The sequence below is a fragment of the Aythya marila genome (genome assembly GCF_965140915.1).
Source record: "Aythya marila genome assembly, chromosome: 3".
NCBI lineage: Eukaryota > Metazoa > Chordata > Aves > Anseriformes > Anatidae > Aythya > Aythya marila.
This window is the reverse complement of record NC_139044.1, coordinates 52,016,447-52,040,009: the sequence shown is the minus strand read 5'-3', so window position 1 is coordinate 52,040,009 and position 23,563 is coordinate 52,016,447. Positions and strand designations below refer to the sequence as shown.

General features: G+C 37.4%; 1 protein-coding gene across 1 annotated transcript in view; it reads right to left on the bottom strand.

Annotated features, from left to right (window-relative positions):
• MTHFD1L (methylenetetrahydrofolate dehydrogenase (NADP+ dependent) 1 like) overlaps positions 1-23,563 on the bottom strand; it is a 149,141-nt gene that overhangs the window by 75,827 nt on the left and 49,751 nt on the right. The window contains exons 19-20 of the mRNA XM_082757822.1: positions 15,880-15,948; positions 10,247-10,358 (exon numbers count right to left, since the gene is read on the bottom strand). Of these exons, the coding sequence (XP_082613948.1) occupies positions 10,247-10,358; positions 15,880-15,948 (181 nt within the window). The remainder of the gene's footprint in view (positions 1-10,246; positions 10,359-15,879; positions 15,949-23,563) is intronic.

The following is a 23,563-nucleotide window of genomic DNA, read 5'->3' as shown; positions in this document are numbered from 1 at the left end:
AGTTCCTCTTCATAATTGCCCATCATCTTGTCATCCCAGCTGCTCTTTTGTGCTCGGCCCTCCCCCGCATTTTTGTGCTTTTTCACCGCTTGTGCAAGCAAAGGGCCCCACACCGTATGCTGAATTCCTAATTGACTGCAGGAAAAGCTGAACCTGCAACCCATGATTTATGAAGCTGTTATTCAGCCTCTTGGGAGCTCTGTTTGAGATGCAGGAGATAGACGCAGCATCCTCATGCATGTAAAGCATCTGCTCTGTCCCTGACACATCATTCCCACTCAGATCTTGCATCTCAAGCATGGGACTTATTACTGCAGGAAGCAAAGTTGAAGAGTTTGAGTTTGTCAGCTTCAATAAAGCTGTCAGCACAGAAAATCAAGTATAAAGGGACCAACAAAAAGAACCCAGCATATAAAGACAGATAGGCCACCCAAAGCTTAAAAATAGTTGTGACCCACATTTTCTCTTCCAGCATTTGAATCTAATCTATTTTCTCAATCAAATCAAATTAGTTACACAGTACTTATATAAAACTGCAAAACTAAAATATCCATAACGACAGGGTCAGAGCAGCAGACTGACCCTGATATACCATCTAGGGTATTAATCTTCTCTTTTAATGTATTATTTTATAAAATCAGAGAACAGACATTGAACACTTTCAGATACTGTCAACATCTGACCTTCAAAAGCACTTTGGCTCTTTGCCAAAGCAACACTCTTCCCATTAAGAAATCACACTAGCCATATATAACCTAGTATTATTTGCAATCCAATTAAAATATTTGGAAATGGTTAGAAAAATGTGTATCCCTCATCGTGTATTCTCAACATTTTGAATGCTCTTCCTTCTAGGTCATAAGATCAGATATGTATCAAAACCTAACTTCTGTTTTCAAAAAGAAATAACTGTATTCAGTTAAAATTATTTAGAAATTTCCAGCATAGAATAGCACATATGGTTTGCTGTTTGCAGATTAACAAGAAAAAAAAAAAAAAAACACAACAAACAACAACAAAACACAAGAATTTGAAGTCAGCACACTTTCTGAGAAATCATACTTTTTCTCTTTTATGTTAGACTATTTCATAAAATTTATGAGGCAAACAAAACATCTGCAAATAAAAATCTTAGGTGTCCTCTGATGCGCATTTTTCTTCTGAGACCACCTGAAAAGATACCCAAACCTTTTCACCAAACCATGATGTTATTTCATTTGGGCTGGTAGAGAGGGTAGCGCAGGACTAGAAAAACATTTCTAATTTCTACTCCAAAAATCAATGTAACTTTCAACAATTCTTCCTGAAATATTTATTAACTGGACACTCGGTGTGCATGTGTGTATGGAGTACCGCTGTAAAAGAGAAAAACAATTTTGTTAAACATGTAGTAGATTAAATTAAAACTCTGCCAACCATAATTGCCGTAATCAAAAATGGAAATACACATTTATGTCCTTATCAAGTTTCACATTTGTATTGACTTTTCTGAAGCCTTAAAGGCTAAGTCAACATTTCACAAAATACACACACACACATTCCCTCTTCCATGTTTGTACATTGTTAACAATTTAATTATAAAAGGTTTATAGAAAACAAATCACTCCTGTCTGCAGATTCACAACTCAGAAAATAAATAAAAAAAAAAAAAGAGGGCTATTCTGACATGATGGAAATGTCTGAGCAAACCTAATTCTTATGCATGTAGGCCATAAAAAGAACATTAGATTTCAGTATCAAAAAGCCATTAAAACTAACAAACAAAAAAAAATCTATTAAACAGCTTAAATTTTCAAATGATATTAAAAATAAACCATCCACTAAAATTAAAATTCAGCCTTTGAAATGGGACTTGAATTCTGTATGTATACTATGCCCTGCTGACCCTTGCTAAAGAGTGCAAGTCAATATGTAATACTCATAAATGGAGAAAGAATGATGGATTTTCTGCCAAATAACCCTAAGCAAAAGTAATGCTGTTAGCTACGGAGCCTTTGCCAAGCAATGAATTAAGAAAACCTCCTAGCATGTATGATGTTTTACTATTTGCATTTTTTTTTAACCTCCAATTCGTTTCTTTTTATAAATAAAAGCAATATAACCAGTAGGTAGCAGAAGAACAAAGAACTGCTTATTTGCTTCTTATGAGTTGAGAGCTTTCAACTGAGGTATGACTGCCAGTGTGGGGAGGGAAGGGAAGGGAAAACACAACGGGACAGAAGTTCCAATGTCATCTGTTTCTCCTGAGTAGATTGGTATCCTATTTACTAGGAACTGGGCTTTCCTCTGCTCTGAAAGAATGACAGATCCTTCCCAGCTATTTTTACACCTTTGGAGAACTGTCCTGGGACCAAGAATAATGGACAGGTCTCACCAGTTGTACAATCTTTATTTTTAATTTATGAATGTAATTGACAGAGGAAACAGCTGTATTAAGTTCTAACGCTGCAGAAGTCACCACACACAGCATTAAAATACTATTTCAGCTTGTCAGTGTAGTCCTGGTAGCTGCCACTGCCCTGCAAAAGCCCCGTTACCTGAAAGTTCCTATTACTGCAGTGTTTGGCATCTCCCTGTAAGTCATGAAGAGACATTTCTTGCCCCCCAGAAGTTTACAAACTACAGTCAGAAGATTGGGATTAACTGTGCAGGCATGGAGGCTGAGATTATTTGTCTAAATTCACAAAGCTAGTCCAGCATGGAGCTATATCACGAAACCTTAGCCTTGCTTTAACAGTTGAGCAAAAAACCACCCCACATTTGTTCATACAGCAAAATGAATGTAGTGGCAACTGCATTTAGTTTCATGTGAAAGTAAGCACTGAAGAAGATGTAGATGAAATAACACAACATAAAAAGAAACTGGCTGGAATCTTAAAAATGAAAGCTCTCCAGAGGATCACAGCATGAAGCCACTTTCTAGTGGTAGCAATAAGAAATTAAAAAATAAATCCTTGAAGTCCAACGTTTAAATGTAATATATTGCATGTTGCACTGGTGCCAAAAGAAGCTTAGCAAAAGTATTTGGGCTTTATTTTTCCTTTTTTGGAAAAAAACCTACTACTAAGAAAATAGACTGAAGTATTTTATGGCATTAAAAAAAATCTACTGAAGATTACTCCTTTAGTGCATTAAACACATACTGTTTTTATAAGGTGGCTTGTAAACTTATTCTATAATGTCTGCTCTAAGTGCACGTAAAATGGATACCCTTTGAAACACAACTTTGTATGTACTGAGCAGACAGTTAGAACAGCTAGCATTGTTAGTTTATTCTAACAAGAGTACCAGTACAATTAACAATCAGTTATTTAGCTCATAAGAATTTACTGCTTCTACCTAAGTTTATACTTGTGACCATTACACCATTAAAAAAGTGGTCCAGTTAAAGCACCAGGAAGTGAATCTTTCCTATGGAAGGCACCAAGGGTTTGTGATAACCTTCCTCTTGTCATATTATACCAGGAAAGACAGAGTTTGGCATGACTTTAATGCAGTTTAATGCAGTGTCCTCTCGAACGCAGTGTGGAATGGGATGTGCTTATTGGGACTACAAAAGAAAGTAATTGCCCAACATACAGGCCAATCCTGAAAAAAAGAAGGAGACTGGGTTAGGATTCCAAAAACATATTCAGGCTTTACTTTTCTTCTGATTTAGAGCAATTCTTCTCTCAGCTGAAACACCTTCAAGAGATTAAAGAGATGGATGGGACAGTCTGCTGAGTTGTTTATTGTAATAATTTCTGACATGCCGACAAACACGACACAAGGAAGCTCATTTCTCTTCCTCTTTCATCCCTTAAATCTTCAAAATACCACTTGGATAGCCTATATTCACAGACCAAAAAACCCAACAGCTCATCCTTTCTATTTACCTTCACAGAGCATCAAGAAAAAAATCTGACTGATGGAGAAAAGGACCTTGGAGGTTTACATGGTAAGTATTTTGCTGCTTTACACTAGCACGGGGAGGGATAAGCAGCAGAGAGGTGATGTCAGAAGCCTTGACAATGTTAGATGTGTTAAGTGTCAGAAACCATGACCACTTCCTAAGCTGAGCAAGAGACTCATCACAAGAAGCAGCCAGCTGCATTCTGTGTTGAAGTTAGCAATGTTTCCCTTTCCTTTTTTTTTTTTTTGTTTTGTTTGTTTGCTTGTTTATTGGTTTGTTATCTCATTTTCCTTCTTAGCAAAACTGCCTATATACACGTCCACAAAAGTAAGCAAAGATTGCAAAAAAACCTTTTCCCTCACATGCCTGAGCAAGTTAGAATGGGTTCTGTAATCTAGACCCCAACATTTCTGGGTGCAATTTAAACCATCTGTCTCTAAACAAACCTTCGTCCTTAGTGAGGCAATTTTGACATCAGCAACCAGAATAAATTCCATCTCATTGCTGCTGCTTTGTACTCTTCCTCTGCTCACAGGAGATGTGCCTGATGCATACCTACAAAACCCCATAGTTTTTGTCTCCCTGCAAATTATACTAAGTTATTTTGCCTTGAAAGCTATCACAAAAAAAAAAAAAAAAAAAAGAAAAAGAAATGAAAAAAGAAAATTGCTGAGTGCACAGGATGAAAACACCACTGTGATACAAGCACAGTTTCCTGAACTTTGCCAGCTGCCTGTCAGTAGGCACTTGTCACTTCTTGCCTTCTGAGTAGCTGGCATGTCTTTCTAGGACAAGACTAATTCTTGTTCTGCACACATGAAGTGCTTGTGACTCTGAACCAGCAGTGGTTAGTTTGGTTGAGCCCCTACACTATTTCCATTCGTATGTCCTTGAGAAATGGCAGGGGGATGCACAGCCTTATGTCTTTAAGAACATCCAAACATCCGTTTTCTGAAATGTTTCTTTCCCATACTGCAAAATTTTATATGGAAAAAAACATTATCTAGAAAACTTGCCTCCTGAAATATGTTGGGGTTAAAAACATGAGTCTTAGATACACACAATATGTTGGGGGGTCCATGTGCAGGACTTCTGCTGTCACAGGAAGAAATATACCAATTCTTTGTTTGCATAACATATTCATCCTAACCTAGACACCCAGAGGCATAGTAATGTTCTTGTTTGCAAAAACTGCCATGACACTTAAGAAACAATCAAAGTCTTTTTCAAAATGATGATGGGACACTATGGAGGCAAGAAAAATGAGGCACAGGGGGCATTTCAGAAGAGTACTTTCAACAAATTAAAATACACTGCCTTTGATCAGGAAGTAAGAGTGCAAACAATGGGAGAAATCTGTGTAAAACCAGAACTTTACAGAAGTGGAAAATTTATCCTGAAGGCTGCCAGTAAAAACTTCAGTTGCAATTTACACCACGCTGGGCCTTCAGCATTGACTAACTTCTGTAGATCAGCTACAAGTTTGACATTACTTCCACACCTGAAGATAGCAATGAAGAACAAAGCGGGAATGAAGGAGGAAATACTGGAAAATAAAACTAAAGAAATAAGAAGTGACTGCCTAAACACAGATAAAGACAGATTTCCCCACTCAGTCATAACACAGGACTCTGCCTAAACCCTGAGCAGCCTTCCCAGCCATCCTGCTGAAGTGACAGCAATGAGGTTGAACCAAAAACAAGCAACCTAGAATCAGTCTACCAGGCCAGCTTAGACCAGCTTTCATAAAAAAAGGGGAATGAAATGTCAGGAAGCCTGCAGGCTGCTGCCAGAGAGGCTGAAGAGACGTGTGATGGACTGCAAAGCTTAGTCCTCAGCCAGAGCCCCGCACTCACAGGAGCGATGGGAGAGGGAAAGGAGAAGCTGAGCTACGGAGCTCTGGCTATCTCCAGCTTAACGAGGGTCTGCGATTCCCCTGGATACCTGACACCGAAGCAGGGAATGCCTTCCATTAGAGAGCTCACAACAGGGCTCAGCGGTTGTGCTTTGTTTAGATTTTTTTCAATCAGACTCATACAACATTGCTCTCTGGCAATATTGAGAAGGCACAGCACGTTGCAACTCCAGCTGCAGAGTGAGCACAGAAGCAGGCAATGCAGACAAGACAGAGAAAATCAGATTTTAAAATAAACTTAAAAAGAACATTTTGGGAGGATTTTTTTTTTCTTGGCCGTGGAACACGGTCACACAAACAGCGGGACCTACACAACCAAGACCGGTGTCACACTGCTGGCCGTCCCAACTCACCCTCCCCTGCAGCAGCTCTGGTGTTTTTGTGACTCTGGGCTGAACTGCTTCTGTGTTAAGTCAGCAGAAAACAAAGCCAACAAAAAGGGCAATAGGTTTCTGCTGGGATGTCATGCAAAAATGGTCAAGCACAGGATGAGAAAGGAGACAGGCATAGCTGCTCTGGCCACACTGGCTCAGTCTGATCAGCTATTTGTGGATGCTAATCCACATCAGCTTAACTGGCACTTTATAGCTCAAAATGAGGCTTTACTTTTGTAGATAATTATTTCAGCAAAAATACCATCTTATGTGGTATTATCTCATCTCTCTGCTGCACATACAACTATTTGTCCTGTCACTGTCTGTGAGGGGAAGGAAAGGGATTTTTTTTTTCTTTGCCGTTGTTGCAGTTGTTTTCAACCAAGAACAATTCTCCAGTTTAGTTTATCACATGGCTCCATAAACAGGTGTGCTGGCAAAAGTGAGGCATTGCACGGGACTGGAAACAAGCAGCTGGAGGAAGAAGGCTGCTTAGACCAGGAGAGAAAATGAAATAAATATGTGAAACTGGTGCGTGTTCAGGACATAGAATTCTCTTTAGTATGGTCTGCACACTTAGCAAGAGAGTTCTGCTCTAAACTAATTATGGCTTAAGTAAAAAATAATATATATAGGTAATTATTTTAAAATCTCATATCACACGAGTGAATTAACATCCTTAGAATAAGATTTTTATTCTACTATACAGGAAATGGTTGCAGACCCTGTCACACATTTCTCATGTTCCTGCTTTGGATGCCTCTGCACAAGGCTGAGAACCATGCTTGTAGCTCATGGTCCCTAAAATACCTCTCCTAGCCATGCAGTCTTGCAACGTACCTTACGCTATTTCCAGCGCTTTTTGAACTCTTTCATAAGATTAGACAGCTAACCTACATGGCAAAACGTGAACTGAATTTGCCCAGACAATAGCAATAAGTGTCACATCCAATCTGAGAAAAGGACTGGAACTGCAAAAGAATGGGCCGGGGCAAAAAAGAAATACAGAACAGGTTTTTTTTGTTGTTGTTGGTTTTTTTTAATGCTTTTAGAAAGAGTGAGTAATTAACTAGTTCATCTAGTTACAGAACTGCAGCACAGCTGTCCTGAATTCCTACCATCTGTATGAAAGACTGGATTATCTTTCCTCCCTGAATTTCAATGGCAGCATGGGTTTCAGGCACACACTACACTGAGCTGAATGTGGGGAAGTTTCCTGCTAGCTGCTTTGCTGTGTAGCTTCACAGGGCAGCCAGCTCCTTGCTTGTATGGATGTGACCAAAATGTGGGTTGGTGCACACCTTCTATCTGTGATTCCAGAAGGCAGACTAATTTTGAGCCCAGTTTCATGGAGATTTGTGTTCTGTAGAAGTCTGGAACAAAAGCCCTTAAATGGCAGCTCATGAAGGTTTCCATCTATTGCAGCTATACCACTTTGTCTCCCAAGAGAAAAAACAGGGCCAAAGACAAACAAAACAAAAAGAAGTGTTAAACACAAACAGGTGAATAAGAGAAAAGAAAGGAAAAAAAGCATGAAATGCTTGCATATGCCCTCAGTGCCTGAGGGAAGCACTAAAAGCTGAGGAACCTAAACCCAAGGCAATAAGTTTCAGGCTCCAAAACCTCTACCAAGACTCAAGACCGCTGTTAACCTACTTCCATTCAGATGATACAAAATTGACTTCCCACTTGAATGGATTGCTTACTGCAGAGACAAAGTTACTGCTCCCAGCCTATGAAAAATGTTAGACATCCTAAATGCTTTTGCTTTTTACTTCACAAAGCCACACACCAATTAACAAGACTTCATAAAATACTGATTCTATTATCATTAATAAATGTACTCAAAATGCAAAAACGTTCTTTGAATGGAAGTTTGATTCTTAGGGGGAAATAAGCAGTAACACAACACAACTGTAACACTGGAGAACACAACCCTTTTCCTTGAAATGGCCATGCATTTTGAAAAGAATACACAAGAACATGAAATGCCCAGACTGCCTTGGAAACCTCATGTTTCACCACCTTACGTGCAATACTTCATTTTCTTACAAAGGCCAGCATTTTCCCTCTCCTATCTAACCAGAAGTAGTGACAGCAGAATGCTGAACCAAACTTTTCCCAAGAATGCTATTGCTAACAAAGTATCATGTGCAAATGTCCAACAATCTTTGCAAATTATATTGAATCAGAAGTGCAGAGGTTAGCAAAATTGACTCTAGGAACTGATTTTGTTGATAATACTTTAATGGAAATCTAAAAGTACTTGCATGTACTTTGTTGTTCCATTAAAAAAGTTGAAGAGTATTTCTTTTACTCACATAAGGCTTAAGGAGATTAGAAACTTACTTCTATAAAGATGAACAAGCAGAAATGAGAAAATAGAACAACAAATATTCTTTAGAAAGAAGAAAGCCCACAAGACAATGGAACACAGATAAATGAAATTTCTGCCCATTCAACCTTTTTGTTTTCACCTAGGTAACAACAAAGTGATATATTTCTCATTAAAAAAAAAAAAAAAGTTTTATTTCCCAACCTCACCCCCCCTTAAAGTCATTATGATCAACAGGTTTCAACCCTTTATTTTTTCCTGGTATAGTTGTTGCTCCTTTTTAAGATTCCTGTAAGAGATCTGTCTTCTTGTTCACTAGTGAACAAGTTTGCATAAGAAACCTTTCTAGTCCTTGTCTATTAATATATAGGCTAGGCTGATTTATATTATAACAACAGGTTCTATAATAATGCAAACATCTCCTATATCATTTCTAGGATCACCAATGAATTTGAATAGAAACAATATTTCCAAGTAATTTGGTTCTCTTTATGTAATTTATAGTAACATGTAGGTAAGATATAAGCATATCCATGTGCATTTCTCTGGTAGTTTCAGGGCACAAGCACATTTATATTTCAGGTTACTGCATCTCTTCAAAAGCATTGTTCCATAGGTATTCAAAGTGCAATTTTATGGATTTACTTAAGCCAACCTGGCCTCTGCCTGCTCTCCCACTGTTCCTAGCTGGATATTCTTAGCATATTCTTTGCTCTAGCACTAGTACAGTTATAGTAAACAAGTTCAAGAAAGCTCATCCAGCTGAAAGCTGATCAATCATTCTCATTTGATTATGATACCGCTCCAAGACAATTAATTTAAATTGGGGCTGCTTAGTTCCCCTTGCCTCTCTCTCCAGTCTCTTTCATATGTGCATTTCTTTGATAGTTAGTGAGGGTGTTCAGGACACAGGCAAGAGAATGGCTGCAGCAGTGGAAAGGCATTACTACTGTGAGGTAGCAACACCCCTTTCATTTTTATCAATCCTCAAGTTTAAAAAACACTTTTTTTTTTTTTTTTTAAATAAAATCTAGTTTGCTGTAAAGCACTTGAGCCACAAGTTTATTTTGCCTACTACCATAATAGCTGGTTCTACATGTCTACTGTTGCTCCTTCTGTAAGACTTGCTTGTGCTGAATTCTTAATATCAAAAGAGCCCATCCACCCACATGCTTTCATGGGAACATGAGGGCCTCACACTGAAGTTTTACAATACAGCTGAGCCAACCTAATGGCTCATTGTCACCAAAATAAGGTAGTCTTACTCCTCCTTTTACCACCATCTGTCTGCTATTGCCTTTGCACGGGCTCAGGCACATATGATCCCTGATTTGTCTGAGCTTCCCGTACTGGCAGAAAATATGATGAAACAGGAAAATTGAATGGTTTTCATCAGTTATCAAGAGGGGTTAGGTGAATACTAACACAAGGAAACATGGGACACCTCTTTCAATATAAAGAAGTTATTTAATGGCTTTGGCATCCTTGTAGAACTAGAAGCATGGTGATGGGAACACTTGAGGCAAAGAGCAGGGTGAGAGAAGTAGTGTTTTGTGGTTTTTATGCATTCACTTTAAGATTATTTAAGATTACTACATTTTAAGATTATTATTCATTCTGGCAGTTAATTAAGTAGCATTCTTTACTTTTCATTGCTATTTTATCTTTTCTTTTGCACCACTGTTTGCCAACTTACCAACAAATCATAATATAATAAAATAACTACTCACCAACAAATCCTTTTTCCCCAACTAGTTTAAGGGCAATTTTATCTGCCAAAACAGAAGAATTTCCATGTGCAATGTTAGCAAAAGGTCCAGCGTGAACAAAAACTGGTGTTCCCTGAATAAAAAATATATATATTTCATTAATATCACGGATAGGTAAGAACACAAACTCAATTGACTTGCAAGCTAATCAAGATGATACACAAATCAAAAGCTCATCGAATAAAAAAGGAGAAACTTGGAAATGATTAAGTGAATAAAAGCTGGTTGTTTCCCTCTATCCCTCAAACACACCAGTGTTAAGATAAAAAGCTTTAGACAAAAAAGTCAATTTTTTACATGTAAGATGAGAACTGTATAACAGAAGTGAAATACTCATGTTACATCTTCCTGTTTTACTAACACTGAACAAATCTCACACAAAATATAAACAAACACCTGTTCTTACTGCTTCCTCTAGAAGTGATCATACATAAATAACTGTTTTGTTCAGAGTAAAGACAATTACATTTTTGCCACTGGTACATTAAATTTCAGGTTCATTCTAAGAAAACTTTTATTTATTTATTTAAATTGAGGTAGGAAAAGGAGAATATGCATACACATTGGCAGAGGATATTCTCCAAAGACCAAACAACTAAGCTAGATCCTAAAGACAATTCTGCCCTATACACGTCAGAGAAGAAACAGTAGAACAGGAACAGAAAAAGTAAATAAACCAGAAATGAAGCCCTGTAACAAGACTGATGTAGATTATTACCATCACAAAACACTGATATCATAGCGTTTACTTAGGGTTTATCTTTATTCTTGGTTCCTATCTGTTACCAATAGCATACTACAACATGAATAGGGCTTTAGGCATTTACGCAAAAATTAAACTTGAACTAGGTACACCATCAAACACAAGGTATCAATCTAATAAGAAGTACTGTACAAAATAAAAGATTATTATTATCCCAAAGGGCTTGGAACTTACAAATAAAATGCAGACCACTTCTACCAACCTAAGCCTATCTTTCCTCAAGTTTTATTTCTACCTTAATCCAGTATTTTCCCTCACAGTATTCAAATAAATAAGACTGCTGTTTTCAGCTACTAGATTGAAATCCACAGGATTTACTCTCATTTGTGTTTTATCACTAAAAAAAGTAAAATTACATTTTATGAGTCCTTAATTTCTTGTGGCAAGCAATTACAAGTCCACAGTTTACTACAGCCCAGAGCACACAACAGCAGATATGACACACGGAAGCTCCAGAATATCAGTACCGAAGAGGCCCTCTGACACTAACTTGAAATGAAAACACACTACTAAACCACTGCCATTGCAAGATACTCCCCTGGAGATCTGAAATCCACCAGAAGACAAGGGGGAGTTATGTGAAGGGTCTTTTGACAATGGCAACCCTGGAACAAAGATACAGTTTAGGTCCTTATGGGAGCAAACTCCAGCAGAACCTCAGGAGCCTCCAGCACAGCCTGGAATAGAGACAATAAAGTCTTCCCTGGCCAACTTCAGGCTCTCTGTGTCAGTCCAGCTACCTCACAGAGTGCCCCTTATTTTCGTTACACTCTTAATAAGCTATATGAGGAAACAAATAGTGGCACAGGGATGCATTCTGCTGACTGTTTTCGGTACAGGAAACTTTATTATCCAAGCATTAGTAAAAGAAAATAAACCCTGAATGTCAATAAATATCTGAAGTTATCTGGCAGCTAGAAGGATGTTTATAATACTTATTACCATCTTTACTGTGCGTGGCACTTGAAATGTAACATAAGCAGATGAGCACGGAGCAGCCAGAATGCAACTACAAAGAGTTGTCCCATACAGCAGCAGCTGCTCTGTTACGCATAGTATAAATAAATGCTAAACATTATGGGATCAGTTCACAAGGGAACAAATCTATCATGACAAATATGGATAAACACTATGAAATCATTATGTATATTTCAAACAAAGTAATCTTAATTCTACAGCATTAGATACAAGTTCTGCTGAAGCCCACATTTATTGCAGGTAGAGTCAACAGTACTAAGCTAGCATTTTGCCATGTTTCTCATTTGAGATTTTCCTGTCACTCCTGTTTATAAAACAATAACTCCTCGAGGTGGCATTTCTGGTGACAGAGCAGCAGGGTTGTGATAGAAAGTGCCCCCAAGAAATCTCTTAAAAAAATAAAAAAATAAAATATATATGTATACACGCCAACACACATGGGAAAAAAAAAAAAAAAAAAAGCATTCACACGAGTTCCATAACATGCAGGACTAACATTCAGCCATTTTTGATTTATGAACTACTAGACCTCTTCTCCAGTGTGTATGGAAGTCCTTACAAAGCTAGTGCACATCTGCTGAGTAGGCCGTTCTTCTCCCTCTACCACGAGCTCTTTGAAGCAACTCCTCACAACTCCAGCACTCAACAGCATACCTGTGTACAGACTCTTTGCCAGATCACATAGAAGTACAGCTATCTCTGCAATGGGTGCTTGTAGCTGCTGCAGCCACAGCCACTATTAATTACAGATTATGCCAAATTAACTGTCAGTATCAGCTAGAAATCACCCAGATCTCCTGCTCCCTCTCCTCGGGCAGTCTTTTGGCCATTCCCCAACATCAAAGTGGACCTGCCTTGTGGAGCAGTTTCATCTCTAACTTGCAGGACAGGTCTGTTGCAGTCTGAGCTACATTTGTGGTCTGTGTAATTATATCATTCTGTTTTTCACCACCACTGCGTTGTAGACAGTGGATGTGCTTGTCACATGATCATTTCTCATGTTACTATTGTCAACTCATGGTGCTGGTGCTAAAGGTCTTTACACTTGTATAGAGAACTTGTTCTTTCTGAAGAAATAGGATTATGTTGCCCAATTACTTGCTATTGTTAGTCTCTTTGGAAACTTAAAAGGTCCCTCTTCTTTTGGATGCTGCTTACTAGGATTATTTCAAGTGTAGTTTGGGCTTCAAATTTCATTTCTGGCTTATGAGAAAAAAAAAAGATTTGAAATTTACACACACATCAGAAATATATTGTTTCCTATAACAGAAGGCACATTATTACATCCACCATCTCAGAGTACAGTAGAATTAGTGTGGCTTAAAATCTGTCATGCTGGAAGATTCTACACTCTCAGGTGGCTCAGTGCACTATAGTCAAATGAACAAGGCAAAAGATTGCCCTTATTAGAGGAAAAATTGGAGCTATCAAAATTAGCAGCTATTAAAGCCATTAACTTAAAAATTAACAATAATGAGAACTATTTATTCACAAAATGGGACACAAAACAAGCTTGAAGCTCAAGAACAGTAACAACAGCATGGGCAGTAACAGAATAAGCCATTGCACCTCTATACACAGTGACAACACAGCCCAAGGGGATCACACCAACTAAAGCACAGCATTATGTTTTGGGCCCCTTACTGCAAGGGCATCGAGACCCTGGAAAGTGTCCAGAGAAGGGCTACGAAGCTGGTGTAGGGCCTGGAGCACAAGTCCTGTGAGGAGCAGCTGAGGGAGCTGGGGGTGTTTAGTTTGGAGAAGAGGAGGCTCAGGGGAGACTTTATTGCTCTCTCTATCTACCTGAAAGGAAGGTGTGGAGAGCTGGGCATCAGATCCAGGGGAGGTTCAGGGTGAAAGTTAGAAGACATTTCTTCTCAGAAAGAGCAGTTGGGCATTGTAACATGTTACCCAGGGAGGTGGTGGAGTCACCGTGTTCAAGGAAAGGTTGGACCTGGTGCTTAGGGACATGGTTTGGTAGGTGACTTTGGTAGTAGGGGGATGGTTGGACCAGATGATCTTGGAAGTCTTTTCCAACCTTAATGATTCTATGATTATCTTGGACAAGATTTTGACAAGCTGGAGATTTCCATTCTTGGATATATGAATGATACTAGCCTGCAATTCAACAGGTACTCAAAGGGTGACAAAAGTTTGTCATTCAGACTAATATGGCAGAAGCAGAACACAAAGCAGTCTTCTGAGCTGTTTTAGTTTGCTGGAAGTAATTTTAAAAATAACTTTGTAAGAAGAATTTTGGGAAAATCTCCTTGGGTACTGCAGTCAGGGCCCTCCTAAAAAGCAATAGTTGCTGCAGATGTTTCAACTATACTATAGCTTTGACTAGAAAAGAGCACCACATAATAGGCAGAAATTTTACTGCATTGAAATACAAATATAAAGAAATGCAGTGAAACAAACAAAGAAACAAACAAAGGAAATGCATGCCACATCCAGAACAAAATGCCTGCTAATCAGAATAAACTCTTCTGACAATTATAGTCGCCTTCTAGAACACTACAACAAAACATTATTTTGTAAGAGGTATGTGAAGTGCAAATAGAGTGACACATTAAACAGAATCAAAATTACTTTGTCAATGAAGCTTAATAAGCACTATCTGAATAACAATTTAATACACATTTCTGGTTACGACATTTTTCATTCTACATGACCTCCAGTTTCTGCTATCAGATTTTTTATTAAGTTCTGATACACACACTCATATGTCTCATACAGCCACATGAAAGAATAGATATCCTTTGCAGGAGAAATCAATTAGGATGGCTATAGCAAAACAATACGTAGCATGACAAATTCTGGTTTTCTAACATTCCTTGAGAATAGCAAGTCGTTGCCATCCAAACACAAAAGCAAAAACATAGCTATCACTTTGATATGCTGTAGAAAATTAGACTTTTTACCATCTGGGGACTGTTCTGGTATCTTTCTACACTCTTTAACTTCTCACCATGTGAAGAATTGTTATGAGATAGTCCAACTATGTAATTTTGATGGCCAAAATTCCAATAAAATTGATTAGATTTCTTCCAAATGCATTTGTTTTCAAATCTGCTTCAGTATTTCCCATTTTTCTCCCCTCCCCGTCCCCCCTGTCCCCATGAATGTCATTCATCTTTCAGCTCACTACTGAAAAGACAATACTACACTGCCCAGTCACTAAGTTCACAGTTGTACCAAATTCTACATTCTTCGAGCTGTTGGAAGAAAGCTTACTAGGATAAGCTTAAAATATTCCTTTTACAGACCAGCAAAGCTTCATGTAGTCTCTGAAGGCACTATAACAAGAAAGAGTGGCTGGTAGCCCGCTTTTCAAAAACTGTAAATGGGGAGAAGGACTCTCCTCTTTCTGAACAGCACAAAAGATAACACCTAATAGAATGGCCTCATCAAAGTATCCGCCTTCCACACAACATGATCCATCATAGGAACATACACATATAGCAAACAGATTTAAAAGAAACACCTCTAGCAGAGGGGATAGGGAACAGAAGGAAGTTTACGACTCAGAAGCCCAACCTGCTTTCCAGTGTGCTCAGAAGCAGATCAGCAGTACACTGCAGCTTGCTTTTAGCTCCAGGCAAAATTATGACTAAAGCCAGACTCTTAAAGAAAAAAAAAAAAAAAAAAAAAAAAAGGACCAAAAAGGTACAGATGCAGCTAGGGTTGATTTATTAACATATACAAATGAACATTTTCTAAAATGCCTTTACAGAGTCGACCCTGGCCTGAACCATGAAAGTTAAGTGCAGTCACTAGAGAGAAGTATGACAAGCACAATATGGAATTTGAAAGCTGGAGAAGAAGGGCAGACATCACAAGCTATACTCACCTCTAATGTTTGCATTAGTGTTGGCTTAATTGCATCTTTCATCAAAACTGCCAAAGCACCTGTTAATCCCTAAAAAACAAGAGTTCACATTTTAAGGAATTCAATTCTAAGGTGCAACATTACCGAGCTTGAGATTAAAGTTAAAACAAATACAAAACACTTTACAGTTCAAAGGAAAAAAAAAAAAAGGTTGCTCATAAACCATAATGGATAAGTAGTGTTAGTGTTACATTACAAATCTATCTAAATGTTAACTCAAGATTTCTAACACATTTACAAAGTGTGCCAGAAACAGTAATGATTGTACTGTGGGTATGAGTACCCTCTAAAAGATAGCAGGTTAATATTCTTCCCTTTTCATAGAGAAACCAGAAACTGAGTTATTAAGTGATCAGCATGACATTCATGGAAACAAAAGATGAAGTGAAAGCAAAGGCTACTAAGACTTGAGAAACCAAGATGACAATAACTTGTTAAAGGTGCCTAAAGAAATGACAGATGTATTTCTTTCATGACAGAATCAACAGCATGAATCAATAGCTAGCAACAACCAGAAAGGGTATTTTGCAAGACCTGTACAAATAATAGACACAAGGTGAAAGCAGGCCTAGGAGTAGATAATGAATGAGATCTAAAATTAAAAGCGCCTTATTGTAATGACAAGAAAACAAAAGGGAATTGAGGGAATTGATGTGCACTAGTTAAAAGAAAAAATAAAATAAATCTTACTCTTCCCTAGAGATATCAAGCACAAATCTTATCTAGTGTAGGCTGGATAAGAAGTATAGGTTTCGCACTGATTGAATTTAAGAGAATACCATGACATCATTACACAGCATTTACACTAAAATTCAATGCCCATTTTAGAAAAAAAACCGGCTACAGAGCATGCACAACACTATCAAGCTATAAACTATCTAGAAACCACAAGCATATATTCCCATTTATTACTAAATTATTTTGATTCTGAGAAGAAAATGTATTTGGTTTTAAAAGAATTAGATCACGGATAGAAAAAATGTAGCAGTGCTACAAGGAATATCTTATAACATTGCTGGAGAACACAAAAAGCCGATTTAAAACATTATTTAATTGAAAAGAAATATTAAAATCAAATAAAAATACCAGCTTCTGTAAACTGTTTAAGGTTGAAAACCATGGATCTGTTATCTGAGTAGCCTATTAGGAGTTAAACAATAATGTTCAAATAAAGAAGAGCAATGAAAATAGTGTCTGTAGAACTCTCCACAAAGCTCTTGCCCATTAACCCAAATCTGAACAATCATACTCTGTGCTAAAATCTTAATGATAGACAGATGAGAAAGATTAAAGTACACCGTCATTACAGAAATAGTGTTTTATACAAACTACTTTCCTCTTTCTGAACATCACATCCGAACACAGACTTCAGAAGAAAATGAAGCATTGTATTTGACCTCAGATAAAAGTGAACTGAAAGCAAAAGAGTAAAACTGATTTCTGCTAAAGCTTAGCAAGTGTTTCCTTGGAGGAGAATGAAGGAAAGGAAAGGAGGGAAGGATTTTATCTTTTTAGGCTCCTTTCATTTTACAAACTTCTACCGTCTACAAATCCCAACAGATCCATACAAAGATGTAATATGAGAAACTGGTAGCAAAACAATACGGTTTTCCTTTTTCTAGATTAACAAAGAATATTTTTTTGTTTCTTAACGGAGTAAATTCTACAAGTTTTATTTCTAGCTTTAGGATCCAAAACCCAAGGAAACTCCAGAGCGTCAGCTCTCTGCGACAATGTGTGAGGCTCCACCTCTTCCACAGAAGACACCTGATGCTATTCTGTACATATACCCAACTACTCATTTGAGTCCAAAGCTGACAGTCTAAGTACAAAGAAAAGGAAAATATCTTAAAAAGAAAAACAAAATTATTGCCACTTTTCACTTTCACAAGTTCCTTTACAGATACACTGTTTTAATTTGTAAAGATTATGAACTACTTATTTCAGATAAAGAACTTAAAAATGCATAACAAAACTCACCAGTTAAACAATGCTTCACCAGTATCTCATAACATTTTCTAACGTTAGAATACAACGTAAATTCAATACTTTATCAATAAGTCTTCTTTTCACGACCACATAAAAATAACTGCTACTGCTGTTGCCTTTGATTTCTTGTGTTTTAGTCACCTTAGTCACGTTTAAAATACGTCTTTATAAAAAGTGGGCATATTTTTTAGGATATTAAATTTAAAATTTGTTCCATATAACCATTTCCTTTATAAAAAAAGGTTAAATGGATTTTAAAAATTTGAGGCACTTGAAGTCCCAAGCCTACCAATGTTACATGAAAGGGTACAAATTTCATTGCTAGTTATTTCTTCAATAAAACCTGTTTTTTAATCCTTCTAGTTTACAGAAAAAAATATTGTTTCTCCTGTTATCACAGTGCAAAATTTGAATTCATGAAAAATCAGACTTTTCAATACACTTAACTAATGCACCTGTAAGCCTGTTGTTTTCCTACTGCTTGATTAATTCTGCAGCCAGCTGGTAAAGCTTTTCTCACACTACAGGCACAACTCTTCCCCTCCCACCACCAGCTGACCTAAACAATGTTTAGGACTAGCTCCTAGCTGTAACTGCTAGTTAAGTTGTTTGTATTCTGTCCCACAAAAAGCAGTATTATGTACTCATGCTAGTCAGGAGGTTACAGGCAACAGACATATCTGAAGAAAAAAGCTGGTTGATTTTACCCATTTTCTTCCTGCATCTCAGTTTTTCCAATACCATACAGAATAAGCTATACATTTACCATCTATCGTGCTAAAAGAGAAACAGCTGCTGATGCTTTCAGTGCATTAACACTGAGATATTTTACAACCTTACCACTGAGATATTTTCCAACCTTACCATGTAAAAGACGATTGTAATTGTAAACAATATTCAACTTTCTGGAGAAAAAAAGCCAAATGGTAAACTTTATATCAGGTCTTTCAGCTGGTCAATAGCAAGTTTAACTAGCTGATCAACCCTAATGCTCTTCTTCTGAAACCTGCTTGAGGACTGACAAGTGTTAACTCATGCCAGCTGTAACATTCGATTAGAAGTAAAGTTTCTGTTGTCTGCTTCATGCTGGACCACCAGCTCATTCAAAGCAAGCATGCAAACCGCTATTTGCTGACTCAAGCTATACTGAGTGGAAAGATTTTGGGGGAGAAGGCAATAACAAAGAAGGGGGAAAAAAAGGACATTTTCCCCTACCCCTCCTAGTCAATAATGGCTCGTATCTTCTCTCCTTTGCTTTCTGATAACTCTTCACTAACCTGATAAAACAGTGAAGTAAAACAATAAATAAATAAAAGAATAAAAAGAAACAAATACTTCCTTTATACCTATACATTTTTACTTTTTGGAAATTTTCATTCATACTAATCGTACATCTGGACCCATCTCATTGTATCTGAAGCAGAAAGCATAGAAGAAGAGACAAAAAAAACCCCTCCAATTAGCACACATCATATCTGTCTGCCTTCATGGTTCTTAAATCTGCATTGTGTCAACAACAGTCCTTAAAAACTAAACAGCCTATGAAGTTTTCATATCCATCTACCATCACTGTCAAATTTTTTGTTCCTTCATAACCCCAATCCCCCAAGCAGCTAGTAAAAAATTGCCACAGCTCACTTGAAGTCCTGGATCTGATTTGCAAAGCCATGTGAGGAATCAGGTTCCCATTTCTAATTCAGAGGTAGGTAAATTTTTTATAGAAGCATTAGAGGCTTAGACACTTACACACCAATTAAGCATGTAAGAGCCTAAGGATCATTAGCTTTCTACTAACTCTCTGTCAGCAGAAAGAAGTAGAACTCAGGATCAAATGTAATACAGACAGGCATCTCTCTTGGGTTCCCTTCTGGAACTGATCCCAAGTTCTACTTCTGGAAGCAATACTCCTTCCATCTTCCCATCGGCCATCGGGGCAGGTGTGCTCCCCAGGACTGCAAAGATCACAGAGCACAAAGTAAATTACACACGTGACACAGGAAAGGCAAACCTAGATGAAAACCCCACACTTTCAAAACCACTTCCACAGGAACGGTCTCTGAAGTTTATCGAGAGTGGAAATGAAAGCCAGCATTAGATGACAAGCAAGGTGATTGAGAGCAACTACTGTGAAATGAGTAAGGGTTATACAGACTGAAGGGCAGAGAAACAGCACATTTCTCTAAAAGAAAAATAATGAAGCACTTATATCTTCCCTTTGTTTGAAACTATAGTCCCTAACAAAATGATAATATTTTTCTACAATATCGGTTCTGTAAAAAACCTAAACCTTAAACCAAGAAGGGCTGTAACTACTTGCGTTTAAAGTAAAGTATGTACACAGTGTTTCTGTTGAACCAGGGAACAAAACATATTCAGCTGACAGATCATTTATAAAAATAAATATGAAGCTTTTTTCACCCCCGGAATTCTCGAAATCTAACAGCATGGTAGAGATAGCAAACTGAGAAGTCTTATTAAAAAAAAAAGTGACTTTTATTTAATATTTTTTCATAGCTGCTGAAATACTAATCTAGGGCATACATACCCATTTAATTTCACATAAAGATATGGCATGTGTCCATCAAAACTTTTCTAGGCTGTAAAAGCCAAAAACCAATTCAGTCTTCAAAATACTGTACAATGAACACCACATTTTGGCAAAGACTTCTATATGTTCCATTACAGAGGCTAGATATTTAATCCATTACTCTTATGGAAGGAGTCTTCTCAATTCATGAAATATTCAATTTATCTTTTTTCTATTACTTTTAGCATGCCGCTGCATCTGGTTTATATCTGCCAATGTATATTTTAGGTTTTACCATTGGATTATTCTAAATATACTGAATATAAAGTCAAAATTAAGAGCAATTGTGTTTTTGTGAAGTATAGTGTGTGTACTTCTGGAAACAAATCACAGAGAAGGTTTTAGTGGTTTTGTTTCACACAGATTTCAGTGAACTACGAACTACTGTCAGACATTTAAACTTAAATAAATTCAACCTTGGTTGCATATATAAAAGCACAAACCCCAGATTTTATTTTATTTTTTTTAGTTGCAGATAGGACTGACCACCACCTATTACTCATGTTGGGCAGAAAACACTCCTTTAAAATGATAAAGCCACCTTTAAATTTGTTAAAGCTATAAGCACTTTCAGTTTTTTGGGCTAAAATGTTCCATGCCAAGTGGTTATGATAGATTCAAGCTTTTAATCTTGATTTTGTTTTATGAAAATTTAAGCCAAAATGCTTGAACTGTTTTTGGAATAAGAGTATTGTAAAAGCATGTATAGCATTTTTCCTATATTTGCTGGTCTTGACGTCTTTCCTTTCTGAGCTGTAAAGATTTTACGCCTCCTCTCTGCCCCCAGTTCTGAAGGAGAATGAAAATTCAGGGTTCAAACCTTTTATCACATGTGAAAATTTGCTCAAGATAAAAACCTTTGGAATACCAAAGTTACAGTTCACAGATGTCCACTTGTAAATGCTTAGTCCTGTCCCATCCCGCCTATAAAGCTTTAGCTGCAATGTGCAGTGTGCTTACAGCCTAGGGTATCTACACTACACATCAGGCTGGACCAGCACTTAGTCTGGATATCTGCACCACAAGCGAAGATCTCTTCTCCTTGATCCTAAAGGAATCCTTTTCTAACACATAGGAGATGGAATCTGTGCAGTCCAAATGAAGGGGAGTCAAAAGCTGGGATTGAAGAAGCACAGTAACAACACAGGTAGCACAAGCAGCTGGGGTAGAGTGGATCACAGAATCACAGAATCATCTAGGTTGGACGAAACCTCAAAGATTACCTAGTCCAATCTCTGACCTAATACTAACCAGTCCTCCAGTAAACCATATCCCTAAGCTCTACATCTAAACGTCTTTTAAAGACACCCAGGGATGGTGACTCAACCACTTCCCTGGGCAGCCTGTTCCAATGTCTAACAACCCTTTCAGTAAAGAATTTCTTCCTAATATCCAACCTAAACCTCCCCTGGCGCAACTTTAGCCCATTCCCCCTTGTCTTGTCAACAGGCACATGGGAGAATAGACCAACCCCCACCTCACTACAGCCTCCTTTAAGGTACCTGTAGACTGCGGTAAGGATACTACATTTAAAGTCTAGAAATGGTAGGTTTAGTTGCAGGCTGCTCAAACAGACTGATCACCAATAGGAACAAAGACGAAGCACCACCCAACCTAACTGAAACTTATCTTCTTTTTATGTATGAATTATGACATGGTATACTCTCTGATCATACACCTCTTGCTTCTTGTTTCCAGAAGATTCAACTTTATACAGGATACTTTCACAAGTGCAGTACAGTACAGTTATTCGTAAGTGCTCTCCCTTGTACAAAGTAATACATATTTAATTTGAGGAAGAAAGTCAGAAAAGCCACTACTAATTTCCTTTTTGGACATTTCTTAAATCCCAACATCATGACATCTGACTTCATCACCAACATTAATAACTATGAAGAAATTAACAATTGTTCTTGTTTCCAGAAAAACAAACAAACAAACAACAACAACAAAAAAACCACAGTACAAACAAGGATTAAACTCAAAAGTATTCACTAATTTTGGGTGCTCACCCCTAATCAACATAAAAATAATTTCTCCCCATTAAAAGTTTTTGATAGTGTTTCACCCTTTACACAGATTTGATTTGTTTAGCTCCTGAGTATCAAGCCAGACCTGAGGAACACACAACTCCTCGTGTACCATGAGAATCAGTTTGTAAGGAAACAGCATCATACACAAAACTCTGTGAAAAACACCGGAATAGAATTCAACTCTCCTAAGAGGCACTTTTTTGCCTTAACTGTGAAAACATATTCCTATTCTTTGTATAGTTTTCATTCTCACTTGTAGCACATCCTGCAAAGGAGGTAGGAGTTTCTCCATTTCAGTCATGGATATGCACCAAAATTGTCCCTGTACATGAGATGAAGAAACCTTGCAGAAGACAAAGAATGCAACAGTATAGCTGCAAGATGAACCTAACACATATCTTTGACACTGTGATATTTGGTTTTTTTTGGGCAGTTCTTCTTTTGTATAATATAGAAAAATGCTTTGGAGAAATACTAGAAGCATCTGCTCAGCACAAGTGACACTATCAAACAACTGAGATGCTAAGCACAGCACATTTGTTTAGAAAATGGCGAAGAATAACAAATTACAAAGACTTTTTACTGAGCATACATTTCATTTTATGGACATAATGGAAAAATTTTGTAATATTTTGTGCACTTTTCAGAATTTCAGCTCTAACATTTTCACAGAACTATAGATGAAACAGACATACTGCTTTCATTCATCAAGCTGATTAGCATTAAGTGGTTGAAGACAGGTTAAATATTTTGCAATATTAATACATTAAAGTACCCTCATACAAGGGTAGCATCAATAATTCATTTAATTATTTTAAAATTCAATTAAATTTAATTTTTTTGGATATACAGTATAAGATACTGTAAGTATCCTCACCCTCTACCAGCTGAGCCAGACAAAGTCAAACCTTCAGCAACTGGAATATTAAATGCAGTTCTTCATAAAGGATATTCCAGAATTTATATGACCCATGCAAGGGTGCCTTAAAATGTGAGTATGTGAGTTTCCTGTATAACTGGGAATAGCTTTTGCTCT